At 47.0% G+C, this 14,284-nt stretch overlaps 1 protein-coding gene across 1 annotated transcript in view; it reads right to left on the bottom strand.

Annotated features, from left to right (window-relative positions):
- Positions 1–14,284, bottom strand: part of LOC135056883 (EF-hand calcium-binding domain-containing protein 6-like) — a 197,959-nt gene that overhangs the window by 133,643 nt on the left and 50,032 nt on the right. The window contains exon 6 of the mRNA XM_063962626.1: positions 7,614–7,733. Coding sequence (XP_063818696.1) covers positions 7,614–7,733 — 120 coding nt within the window. The remainder of the gene's footprint in view (positions 1–7,613; positions 7,734–14,284) is intronic.

Raw genomic sequence — 14,284 nt, forward strand, 5'->3', positions numbered from 1 at the left:
CAAATATCTGTACTCAGTGTGCTGCAAATATCTGTGCTCAGTGTGCTGCAAATATCTGTGCTCAGTGTGCTGAAAATATCTGTGCTCAGTGTGCTTTATTGTGGGGACTGGGGACTAGGGAGGCCAATCCCGGGATCGGGATCGGCGGGATCCCGGGATTTGGGCCCAAAAATGCTGGGATTTGAATCCCGGGATTGGAGCCTCCAATCCCGGGATTCACGGGATTAGAGTGCGCATGTGCAGTTTTGCCGGACAGCGCTGAGCACTATAGCACAGCGCTGCCCGGCTGTCAGGGAGGTAGTTACAGCAGCCACAGGTATTTCCAAATACACACTCACTGACCGCGCTGGCCGCATTTTAAATGTAGCGCCGGCCGCCCGCCAATCAGAGCTGGCAGACCGGCAGCCAATCAGGGAAGCGGCGGCAGCCGCGGCTCCTGATTGGCTGCCGAACTGCCAGTCCTGACTGGCTGGCGGCCGGCGCTACATTTGAAATGCCGCCAGCGCGGTCAGTGTGAGTGTGTGTCCATGGCTGCTGCCCGCGGCCCGCCTAATTAGTAAGTGTTATCGCATTCGCTACCTACACCCACACTCCCTCATTGCTCCTGACATCCTCCCTCCCTCTCTGCTCCTGACATCCTCCCTGCTCGCAATACCCACCTTCCCTTCCTGCTCCTTACATGCTCCCTACAGACCCACCCTCCCTTGCTGCTCCCTACACCCACCCTCCCTGCTCCCTACACCCACCCTCCCGCAGCTCCCTACATCCACCCACCCTTCCTGCTCCTTACATGCTCCCTACACCCACTCTCCCGCTGCTCCCTACACCCACCCTCCCTTCCTGCTCCTTACATGCTTCCTACACCCACCCTCCCTCCCTCGCTGCCCTCCACCCCTCGCTGCCCTCCACATATAGTCTCCCTGCTCCCTACACTGATCCCTACTGCAATCCGGGGATCCCGGGATTGAGCATTTTTCAATCCCGAATCCCGGGATTGAAAAAATGCCCCGGGATTGGCCTCCCTACTGGGGACCACCAGTATAATTGTAGTACAGTACAGTAGGCCATTGCTGTATCTTGCAGCTCTGTGTCACTGAGTGCACGTATCCATTCCATATCTGTGCGGCATTTTTGTGAGCAGTATATAGTATTACAGTGCAGCATTTAGGTGACTAACAGTATATAGTTGTACAGTAGGCCATTGCTGTATCTTGCAGCTCTGTGTCACTGAAACATTTGTGATGATCCGCAACAAGATACCCCCTTGTTTGTGCCTGGATGACACAGTTACACACAAAATGAACACACGAGGGGGGTTAATTCTTTAAAGAAAACCAAATACCTATGATTACTCGGGTAGATTCACCATAATACAGGGTTGGTGTTGCTCCCCAGAGTCAGAAAACCAAATATTCTAGAAAGAGAAAAGAAGACTCTATCTTGGGGGCACTCTTTGAAATATAAATAGGGCCAGATATACCCTTAGGTATCATTAAAATATAACCTTTAATTGTATCTTTAAAATTAATAGGAATTTGAAAAGGAAAAATATATAAACACACACACAGGTTTATTCATATACACCTTGGGATCACTTGTCTATCACAAGGAGTTCAAAGAACACTGATTGCTCACTATGGAGCTTATTGGCTCAGAGAACACTGATTGCTCACCGAGGAGCTTGTTTTAATTATTTTTATTCAGATTTTTTTATAACCAATTATGATCTCTCACTGTTTAAACAACCATATCATGAATAGGTATTGATTTACCGAACGTCAGCTCCTATATTCTCAAACACATGTATAATTATAAAAATTCAAAATTTGCCCAAATGGTATATACACAGTGTTGAGAGAAGCAGAATGCCCATCATATTTATATGGTATCTTATGCGCTCATTAGTAGCCCGACATTTATAGTTGGTATAGAGAGAAAAAAGGAAAGAGTAAAAAAGATGATCAGTATGCCATGGTACATTGCTTCTACTGTCTCACCGTCATGAGCTCAAGGTTTTTGTTAGCTCAGCGGCCGGTGGATGAGAGGGCAGCGACCTTGAAATTTCTGACCAGAAAGAGGATAAGTGGCCGTACTGCTTTCCCTGTTAGAGCTGATGGAATGTCTCGATATCCTAGGACATTGCTGGACACTGCACCGCAATCCAGGGATGAGTGTTAACCGAAATTGAGTACAATTCCTGCCTGTTTAATTTTCAGGTAATTGCAGGGAGATGATAGGGAGTGGTTCAATGTTAAACCAGTGCCGTGCACATTCTCACATAGAAATGCATTTATCAAAAAAGCCGTTCTCCACACAGGCTATTAGCAAAGTACTTTCCCAAATTTATTTTCAGGTATACTTTATCGGTATACTAATATTGTTAGGCTCACTTAACATAATTCATTATTTTCTCTAACATTTGACCATAGGTCACTGAACAATATGTGTTGGGCTAAAAAGTAGCAGCAAACCCAGCTAGAAAGAAAAGTTTTTATGACCGCAAACCCAGTCCAGCCGCTGAGATCTCTTTTCGTCATGTACTCTGGTCACTAGGACCGGTGCAGCGGACGGCAAATATGAAAACAGCAGCGCTTCGGGTATTACTGGCCGGAAAAAAGATTAGTAGCTGTGCTGCTTTCCACGTTAGAGCGGTTGCAGCGCCTTGATATCATAGGACAGAGCAAGGACGCTGCACCACAATCCGTGGATGAGAGCTAGCTGAAAATAGGAAGATTACCGTTCTAAAGGCAGCAGGACTTCTGGACGGAGCAGCGTATGTTGGTTGCAAGACCAGTGATTCTAACTTTCACAAGGCGACATTGCCATGCTGATTCCAGCTGTGCCAAAACGCGTTTTCACCCGTAGGCTTGCTCACTTCACTGCACTATCTGGCATCATTGATGCCAGATAGTGCAGTGAAGTGAGCAAGCCTACGGGTGAAAACGCGTTTTGGCACAGCTGGAATCAGCATGGCAATGTCGCCTTGTGAAAGTTAGAATCACTGGTCTTACAACCAACATACGCTGCTCCGTCCAGAAGTCCTGCTGCCTTTAGAACGGTAATCTTCCTATTTTCAGCTAGCTCTCATCCACGGATTGTGGTGCAGCGTCCTTGCTCTGTCCTATGATATCAAGGCGCTGCAACCGCTCTAACGTGGAAAGCAGCACAGCTACTAATCTTTTTTCCGGCCAGTAATACCCGAAGCGCTGCTGTTTTCATATTTTCCGTCCGCTGCACCGGTCCTAGTGACCAGAGTACATGACGAAAAGAGATCTCAGCGGCTGGACTGGGTTTGCGGTCATAAAAACTTTTCATTCTAGCTGGGTTTGCTGCTACTTTTTAGCCCAACACATATTGTTCAGTGACCTATGGTCAAATGTTAGAGAAAATAATGAATTATGTTAAGTGAGCCTAACAATATTAGTATACCGATAAAGTATACCTGAAAATAAATTTGGGAAAGTACTTTGCTAATAGCCTGTGTGGAGAACGGCTTTTTTGATAAATGCATTTCTATGTGAGAATGTGCACGGCACTGGTTTAACATTGAACCACTCCCTATCATCTCCCTGCAATTACCTGAAAATTAAACAGGCAGGAATTGTACTCAATTTCGGTTAACACTCATCCCTGGATTGCGGTGCAGTGTCCTGCAATGTCCTAGGATATCGAGACATTCCATCAGCTCTAACAGGGAAAGCAGTACGGCCACTTATCCTCTTTCTGGTCAGAAATTTCAAGGTCGCTGCCCTCTCATCCACCGGCCGCTGAGCTAACAAAAACCTTGAGCTCATGACGGTGAGACAGTAGAAGCAATGTACCATGGCATACTGATCATCTTTTTTACTCTTTCCTTTTTTCTCTCTATACCAACTATAAATGTCGGGCTACTAATGAGCGCATAAGATACCATATAAATATGATGGGCATTCTGCTTCTCTCAACACTGTGTATATACCATTTGGGCAAATTTTGAATTTTTATAATTATACATGTGTTTGAGAATATAGGAGCTGACGTTCGGTAAATCAATACCTATTCATGATATGGTTGTTTAAACAGTGAGAGATCATAATTGGTTATAAAAAAATCTGAATAAAAATAATTAAAACAAGCTCCTCGGTGAGCAATCAGTGTTCTCTGAGCCAATAAGCTCCATAGTGAGCAATCAGTGTTCTTTGAACTCCTTGTGATAGACAAGTGATCCCAAGGTGTATATGAATAAACCTGTGTGTGTGTTTATATATTTTTCCTTTTCAAATTCCTATTAATTTTAAAGATACAATTAAAGGTTATATTTTAATGATACCTAAGGGTATATCTGGCCCTATTTATATTTCAAAGAGTGCCCCCAAGATAGAGTCTTCTTTTCTCTTTCTAGAAGCTCTGTGTCACTGCAAGTATCCATTCCATATCTGTGCGGCATTTTTGTGAGCAGTATATATAGTATTACAGTGCAGCATTTTGGTGACCCAACAGTATATAGTTGTGTACAGTAGGCCATTGCTATTGATATATTACTAGCATATAATTCCACACATTACAAAATGGAGAACAAAAATGTGGAGGGTAAAATAGGGAAAGATCAAGATCCACTTCCACCTCGTGCTGAAGCTGCTGCCACTAGTCATGGCAGAGACGATGAAATGCCATCAACGTCGTCTGCCAAGGCCGATGCCCAATGTCATAGTAGAGAGCATGTAAAATCCAAAAAACAACAGTTCAGTAAAATTACCCAAAAATCAAACTTAAAAGCGTCTGAGGAGAAGCGTAAACTTGCCAATATGCCATTTACTACACGGAGTGGCAAGGAACGGCTGAGGCCCTCTCCTAGGTTCCTCATGACTAGTGGGTCAGCTTCACATGAGGATGGAAGCACTCATTCTCCCACTAGAAAAATGAAAAGACTTAAGCTGGCAAAAGCACAGCAAAGAACTGTGCGTTCTTCTAAATCACAAATCTCCAAGGAGAGTCCAATTGTGTCGGTTGCGATGCCTGACCTTCCCAACACTGGACAGCAGGGCCGTAACTACGTGTGTGCCAAGTGGGCTTGGCACACAGCGCAGTTGCCCTGAGGGCGCACGGCCAGCGGCATGTAATGAGTCAAATTGACTCATTACATGCCGCCTCTGCTGTGTGCGCCGCGCTGTGGAGGGAGAAGAGGACCAGCGCCGGGCAGCGGAGAAGGAGGAGGAGGGAGGTGGAGCAGGGAGCCTCAGCAGCGCTATGTCATTGGTAGCAAGCGCCGCTGCAGCATCCCCCTCTCCTTCTGTATTGGCTGCCCGGCGCTGCTGTGGATGCTGGGATGCGGTTCCTTCATCCCAGCATCCACAGCAGCGCCGGGCAGCCAATACGGAAGGAGAGGGGGATGCTGCAGCGGCGCTTACTACCAATGACATAGCGCTGCTGCGGCTCCCTGCTCCCCCTCCCTCCTCCTCACCTCACTGCCTGCACCGAGGGAGCTGCACGAGGAGCCTGACTGCCAGCAGGGAGATGGTAAGTATATCTCTCTTTCTCTCTCTCTCTTTCTCTCTCTCTCTCTCTCTCAGGGGGTCACCGTCTGCCGCAATGTGTAAAAAGGGGGATGGCTGCCGCAATGTGTAAAAAGGGGGATGGCTGCCGCAATGTGTAAAAAGGGGGACTGGCTGTAAAAAGGGGGACTGGCTGCCGCAATGTGTAAAAAGGGGGCCTGGCTGCCGCAATGTGTAAAAAGGGGTCCTGGCTGCCGCAATGTGTAAAAAGGGGGACTGGCTGCCGCAATGTGTAAAAAGGGGGCCTGGCTGCCGCAATGTGTAAAAAGGGGGACTGGCTGCCGCAATGTGTAAAAAGGGGGACTGCTGTAATGTGTAAAAAGGGGGACGCTGTCTGCTGTAATGTGTAAAAGGGGCTCTACCTGGTGTAGTGGCGCTACTGTGCAGTGTAATTTGAATAATGTAGACTACTGTGCACCGTAGTATGAATTGCTATTATTTTGTGGCCACGCCCCTTCCCGTGAAGCCACGCCCCTACAAAAATTTTGCGTTGATTTCAACGTTGTGCAAGGTTGTGCAACCCTTTGAACTTGCCACGCGTGAAGTCAGTTCAAACACTGCTAGCCTGAGTCAGGTCATTCCCCTCATCAGGCTTTTGCAGAAGAAGCTGGAAAGATTGAAGGAGGAGCTAAAACGGAACGATTCCGCTAGGCATGTGGGACTTGTGGATGGAGCCCTTAATTCGCTTAACCAGGATTCACGGGTGGTCAATCTGTTGAAATCAGAGCACTACATTTTGGCCACCGTGCTCGATCCCAGATTTAAAACCTATGTTGTACCTCTTTCCGGCAGACACAAGTCTGCAGAGGTTCAAAGACCTGCTGGTGAGAAAATTGTCAAGTCAAGCGGAACGTGACCCGTCAACAGCTCCTCCTTCACATTTTCTCCCGCAACTGGGGCTGCGAGGAAAAGGCTAAGAGTTCCGAGCCCACCTGCTGGTGGTGATGCATTGCAGTCTGGAGCGAGTACTGACATCTGGTCCGGACTGAACGACCTGCCAACGATTACTGACATGTCGTCTACTGTCACTGCATATGATTCTGTCACCATTGAAAGAATGGTGGAGGATTATATGAGTGACCGCATCCAAGTAGGCACGTCAGACAGTCCGTACTTATACTGGCAGGAAAAAGAGGCAATTTGGAGGCCCTTGCAGAAACTGGCTTTATTTTACCGAAGTTGCCACCTTGTCAGCAATCGGCGTACGAGGTTACTTCCAGAAAATGTGGAGAAGATGATGTTCATCAAAATGAATTATAATCAATTCCTCCGTGGAGACATTCACCAGCAATTGCCTCCAGAAACTAAGTACACAGGGACCTGAGATGGTGGATTCCAGTGGGGACGAATTAATAATCTGTGAGGAGGGGGATGTACACAGTGAAAGGGGTGAGGAATCGGACGATGAGGAGGAGGTGGACATCATGCCTCTGTAGAGCCAGTTTGTGCAGGGAGAGATTGATTGCTTCTTTTTTGGTGGGGGCCCAAACCAACCAGTCATTTCAGCCACAGTCGTGTGGCAGACCCTGTCGCTGAAATGATGGGTTTGTTAAAGTGTGCATGTCCTGTTTATACAACATAAGGGTGGGTGGGAGGGCCCAAAGACAATTCCATCTTGCACCTCTTTTTTCTTTAATTTATCTTTGCATCATGTGATGTTTGGGGCCAATTTTTTCAAGTGCCATCCTGTCTGACACTGCAGTGCCACTCCTAGATGGGCCAGGTGTTTGTTTCAGCCACTTGGTTCGCTTAGCTTAGTCATCCAGCGACCTCGGTGCAAATTTTAGGACTAAAACTAATATTGTGAGGTGTTCAGAATAGACTATAAATGAGTGGAAATTATGGTTATTGAGGTTAATAATACTATGGGATCAAAATGCCCCCCAAATTCTAAAATTTAAGCTGTTTTTGTGGGGTTTTTGAAAAAAAAACACCAGAATCCAAAACACACCTGAATCCGACAAAAAAATTTCAGGGAGGTTTTGCCAAAACGCGTCCGAATCCAAAACACGGCCGCGGAACCGAATCCAAAACCAAAACACAAAACCCGAAAAATGTCCGGTGCACATCACTACTTCTTACCTTCGCCACAGCTTTTTAAACTCCTCTTCCGTCATTCTTATACCCAGCTTAGACAGAGCGCTCTGAAATTCAGATGCATTCACACAGTCCTTCCGGAACAGCTTCAAAAGTTCATAGTACCTAAGGTAGATATTGATGTACTGAGAATATAACCCTAATTCATTCACTAGTCAGTCACTAATTCACTAGCCAGTCACTAATTCACTAGTCAGGGGTGATGGCATAAAAAGGGGCATGAGGTGGCTCTGGCTTGTAAGGAGGAGAGGTGATGGCATAAAAAGGGGCATGAGGGGGCTCTGGCTTATAAGGAGGAGAGGTGATGGCATAAAAAGGGGCATGAGGGGGCTCTGGTTTATAAGGAGTAGAGGTGATGGCATAAAAAGGGGCATGAGGGCGCTCTGGTTTAAATGGAGTAGAGGTGATGGCATAAAAAGGGGCATGAGGGCGCTCTGGCTTATAAGGAGTAGAGGTGATGGCATAAAAAGTAGAGATGAGCGGGTTCGGTTCCTCGGAATCCGAACCCGCCCGAACTTCATGTTTTTTTTCACGGGTCCGAGCGACTCGGATCTTCCCGCCTTGCTCGGTTAACCCGAGCGCGCCCGAACGTCATCATGACGCTGTCGGATTCTCGCGAGGCTCGGATTCTATCGCGAGACTCGGATTCTATATAAGGAGCCGCGCGTCGCCGCCATTTTCACACGTGCATTGAGATTCATAGGGAGAGGACGTGGCTGGCGTCCTCTCCATTTAGATTAGAAGAGAGAGAGTGAGATTGATTTTAAACAGAGACACTTGATTTACTGGAGCTTAGGAGTACTGTAGAGAGTGCAGAGTTTAGTAGTGACTGACCACAGTGACCACCAGACAGTGCAGTTTTATTTAATATAATCCGTTCTCTGCCTGAAAAAAACGATACACAGTGACTCAGTCACATACCATATCTGTGTGCACTGCTCAGCCCAGTGTGCTGCATCATCTATGTATATATCTGACTGTGCTCAGCTCACACATCTTATAATTGTGGGGGAGACTGGGGAGCACTGCAGTGCCAGTTATAGGTTATAGCAGGAGCCAGGAGTACATATTATTATTAAAATTAAACAGTGCACACTTTTGCTGCAGGAGTGCCACTGCCAGTGTGACTGACCAGTGACCTGACCACACTGACCACCAGTATAGTTAGTAGTATAGTATACTATATTGTGATTGCCTGAAAAAGTTAAACACTCGTATCTGACTGTGCTCAGCTCACACATCTTATAATTGTGGGGGAGACTGGGGAGCACTGCAGTGCCAGTTATAGGTTATAGCAGGAGCCAGGAGTACATATTATTAAAATTAAACAGTGCACACTTTTGCTGCTGGAGTGCCACTGCCAGTGTGACTGACCAGTGACCTGACCACACTGACCACCAGTATAGTTAGTAGTATACTATATTGTGATTGCCTGAAAAAGTTAAACACTCGTCGTGTGACTTGTGTGGTGTTTTTTTTTTTTATTCTATAAAAAACTCATTCTGCTGACAGACAGTGTCCAGCAGGTCCGTCATTATATAATATATACCTGTCCGGCTGCAGTAGTGATATATATATATTTTTTATATCATTATTTATCATCCAGTCGCAGCAGACACAGTACGGTAGTTCACGGCTGTAGCTACCTCTGTGTCGGCACTCGGCAGTCCATCCATAATTGTATACCACCTACCCGTGGTTTTTTTTTCTTTCTTCTTTATACATACATACTACATCTCATTATCAACCAGTCTATATTAGCAGCAGACACAGTACAGTAGTCCACGGCTGTAGCTACCTCTGTGTCGGCACTCGGCAGTCCGTCCATAATTGTATACCACCTACCCGTGGTTTTTTTTTCTTTCTTCTTTATACATACATACTACATCTCTTTATCAACCAGTCTATATTAGCAGCAGACACAGTACAGTAGTCCACGGCTGTAGCTACCTCTGTGTCGGCACTCGGCAGTCCATCCATAATTGTATACCACCTACCCGTGGTTTTTTTTTCTTTCTTCTTTATACATACATACTACATCTCTTTATCAACCAGTCAATATTAGCAGCAGACACAGTACAGTAGTCCACGGCTGTAGCTACCTCTGTGTCGGCACTCGGCAGTCCGTCCATAATTGTATACCACCTACCCGTGTTTTTTTTTTCTTTCTTCTTTATACATACATACTACATCTCTTTATCAACCAGTCTATATTAGCAGCAGACACAGTACAGTAGTCCACGGCTGTAGCTACCTCTGTGTCGGCACTCGGCAGTCCATCCATAATTGTATACCACCTACCCGTGGTTTTTTTTTCTTTCTTCTTTATACATACATACTACATCTCTTTATCAACCAGTCTATATTAGCAGCAGACACAGTACAGTAGTCCACGGCTGTAGCTACCTCTGTGTTGGCACTCGGCAGTCCATCCATAATTGTATACCACCTACCCGTGTTTTTTTTTTTCTTTCTTCTTTATACATACATACTACATCTCTTTATCAACCAGTCTATATTAGCAGCAGACACAGTACAGTACGGTAGTCCACGGCTGTAGCTACCTCTGTGTCGGCACTCGGCAGTCCGTCCATAATTGTATACCACCTACCCGTGGTTTTTCTTTCTTTCTTCTTTATACATACATACTACATCTCTTTATTAACCAGTCTATATTAGCAGCAGACACAGTACAGTAGTCCACGGCTGTAGCTACCTCTGTGTCGGCACTCGGCAGTCCATCCATAATTGTATACTAGTATCCATCCATCTCCATTGTTTACCTGAGGTGCCTTTTAGTTGTGCCTATTAAAATATGGAGAACAAAAATGTTGAGGTTCCAAAATTAGGGAAAGATCAAGATCCACTTCCACCTCGTGCTGAAGCTGCTGCCACTAGTCATGGCCGAGACGATGAAATGCCAGCAACGTCGTCTGCCAAGGCCGATGCCCAATGTCATAGTACAGAGCATGTCAAATCCAAAACACCAAATATCAGTAAAAAAAGGACTCCAAAACCTAAAATAAAATTGTCGGAGGAGAAGCGTAAACTTGCCAATATGCCATTTACCACACGGAGTGGCAAGGAACGGCTGAGGCCCTGGCCTATGTTCATGGCTAGTGGTTCAGCTTCACATGAGGATGGAAGCACTCAGGCTCTCGCTAGAAAAATGAAAAGACTCAAGCTGGCAAAAGCAGTAGCACCGCAAAGAACTGTGCGTTCTTCGAAATCCCAAATCCACAAGGAGAGTCCGACTCCAATTGTGTCGGTTGCGATGCCTGACCTTCCCAACACTGGACGTGAAGAGCATGCGCCTTCCACCATTTGCACGCCCCCTGCAAGTGATGGAAGGAGCACCCGCAGTCCAGTTCCTGATAGTCAGATTGAAGATGTCAGTGTTGAAGTACACCAGGATGAGGAGGATATGGGTGTTGCTGGCGCTGGGGAGGAAATTGACCAGGAGGATTCTGATGGTGAGGTGGTTTGTTTAAGTCAGGCACCCGGGGAGACACCTGTTGTCCGTGGGAGGAATATGGCCGTTGACATGCCTGGTGAAAATACCAAAAAAATCAGCTCTTCGGTGTGGAAGTATTTCACCAGAAATGCGGACAACAGGTGTCAAGCCGTGTGTTCCCTTTGTCAAGCTGTAATAAGTAGGGGTAAGGACGTTAACCACCTCGGAACATCCTCCCTTATACGTCACCTGCAGCGCATTCATAATAAGTCAGTGACAAGTTCAAAAACTTGGGCCGACAGCGGAAGCAGTCCACTGACCAGTAAATCCCTTCCTCTTGTAACCAAGCTCACGCAAACCACCCCACCAACTCCCTCAGTGTCAATTTCCTCCTTCCCCAGGAATGCCAATAGTCCTGCAGGCCATGTCACTGGCAATTCTGATGATTCCTCTCCTGCCTGGGATTCCTCCGATGCATCCTTGCGTGTAACGCCTACTGCTGCTGGCGCTGCTGTTGTTGCTGCTGGGAGTCGATGGTCATCCCAGAGGGGAAGTCGTAAGACCACTTGTACTACTTCCACCAAGCAATTGACTGTCCAACAGTCCTTTGCGAGGAAGATGAAATATCACAGCAGTCATCCTACTGCAAAGCGGATAACTGAGGCCTTGACATCCTGGGTGGTGAGAAACGTGGTTCCGGTATCCATCATTACTGCAGAGCCAACTAGAGACTTGTTGGAGGTACTGTGTCCCCGGTACCAAATACCATCTAGGTTCCATTTCTCTAGGCAGGCGATACCGAAAATGTACACAGACCTCAGAAAAAGACTCACCAGTGTCCTAAAAAATGCAGCTGTACCCAATGTCCACTTAACCACGGACATGTGGACAAGTGGAGCAGGGCAGGGTCAGGACTATATGACTGTGACAGCCCACTGGGTAGATGTATGGACTCCCGCCGCAAGAACAGCAGCGGCGGCACCAGTAGCAGCATCTCGCAAACGCCAACTCTTTCCTAGGCAGGCTACGCTTTGTATCACCGGTTTCCAGAATACGCACACAGCTGAAAACCTCTTACGGCAACTGAGGAAGATCATCGCGGAATGGCTTACCCCAATTGGACTCTCCTGTGGATTTGTGGCATCGGACAACGCCAGCAATATTGTGTGTGCATTAAATCTGGGCAAATTCCAGCACGTCCCATGTTTTGCACATACCTTGAATTTGGTGGTGCAGAATTTTTTAAAAAACGACAGGGGCGTGCAAGAGATGCTGTTGGTGGCCAGAAGAATTGCGGGACACTTTCGGCGTACAGGCACCACGTACAGAAAACTGGAGCACCACCAAAAACTACTGAAGCAAGAAGTGGTAACGAGGTGGAATTCAACCCTCTATATGCTTCAGAGGTTGGAGGAGCAGCAAAAGGCCATTCAAGCCTATACAATTGAGCACGATATAGGAGGTGGAATGCACCTGTCTCAAGCGCAGTGGAGAATGATTTCAACGTTGTGCAAGGTTCTGATGCCCTTTGAACTTGCCACACGTGAAGTCAGTTCAGACACTGCCAGCCTGAGTCAGGTCATTCCCCTCATCAGGCTTTTGCAGAAGAAGCTGGAGACATTGAAGGAGGAGCTAACACGGAGCGATTCCGCTAGGCATGTGGGACTTGTGGATGGAGCCCTTAATTCGCTTAACAAGGATTCACGGGTGGTCAATCTGTTGAAATCAGAGCACTACATTTTGGCCACCGTGCTCGATCCTAGATTTAAAGCCTACCTTGGATCTCTCTTTCCGGCAGACACAAGTCTGCTGGGGTTGAAAGATCTGCTGGTGAGAAAATTGTCAAGTCAAGCGGAACGCGACCTGTCAACAACATCTCCTCCTTCACATTCTCCCGCAACTGGGGGTGCGAGGAAAAGGCTCAGAATTCCGAGCCCACCCGCTGGCGGTGATGCAGGGCAGTCTGGAGCGACTGCTGATGCTGACATCTGGTCCGGACTGAAGGACCTGACAACGATTACGGACATGTCGTCTACTGTCACTGCATATGATTCTCTCACCATTGAAAGAATGGTGGAGGATTATATGAGTGACCGCATCCAAGTAGGCACGTCACACAGTCCGTACTTATACTGGCAGGAAAAAGAGGCAATTTGGAGGCCCTTGCAGAAACTGGCTTTATTCTACCTAAGTTGCCCTCCCACAAGTGTGTACTCCGAAAGAGTGTTTAGTGCCGCCGCTCACCTTGTCAGCAATCGGCGTACGAGGTTACATCCAGAAAATGTGGAGAAGATGATGTTCATTAAAATGAATTATAATCAATTCCTCCGTGGAGACATTCACCAGCAGCAATTGCCTCCACAAAGTACACAGGGTGCTGAGATGGTGGATTCCAGTGGGGACGAATTGATAATCTGTGAGGAGGGGGATGTACACGGTGATATATCGGAGGATGATGATGAGGTGGACATCTTGCCTCTGTAGAGCCAGTTTGTGCAAGGAGAGATTAATTGCTTCTTTTTTGGGGGGGGTCCAAACCAACCCGTCATATCAGTCACAGTCGTGTGGCAGACCCTGTCACTGAAATGATGGGTTGGTTAAAGTGTGCATGTCCTGTTTATACAACATAAGGGTGGGTGGGAGGGCCCAAGGACAATTCCCTCTTGCACCTCTTTTTTCTTTTCTTTTTCTTTGCGTCATGTGCTGTTTGGGGAGGGTTTTTTGGAAGGGCCATCCTGCGTGACACTGCAGTGCCACTCCTAGATGGGCCCGGTGTTTGTGTCGGCCACTAGGGTCGCTTATCTTACTCACACAGTCAGCTACCTCATTGCGCCTCTTTTTTTCTTTGCGTCATGTGCTGTTTGGGGAGGGTTTTTTGGAAGGGACATCCTGCGTGACACTGCAGTGCCACTCCTAGATGGGCCCGGTGTTTGTGTCGGCCACTAGGGTCGCTTATCTTACTCACACAGTCAGCTACCTCATTGCGCCTCTTTTTTTCTTTGCGTCATGTGCTGTTTGGGGAGGGTTTTTTGGAAGGGACATCCTGCGTGACACTGCAGTGCCACTCCTAGATGGGCCCGGTGTTTGTGTCGGCCACTAGGGTCGCTTATCTTACTCACACAGTCAGCTACCTCATTGCGCCTCTTTTTTTCTTTGCGTCATGTGCTGTTTGGGGAGGGTTTTTTGGAAGGGACATCCTGCG

This window comes from Pseudophryne corroboree, chromosome 3 (genome assembly GCF_028390025.1).
Source record: "Pseudophryne corroboree isolate aPseCor3 chromosome 3, aPseCor3.hap2, whole genome shotgun sequence".
NCBI classification, from domain to species: Eukaryota; Metazoa; Chordata; class Amphibia; order Anura; family Myobatrachidae; genus Pseudophryne; species Pseudophryne corroboree.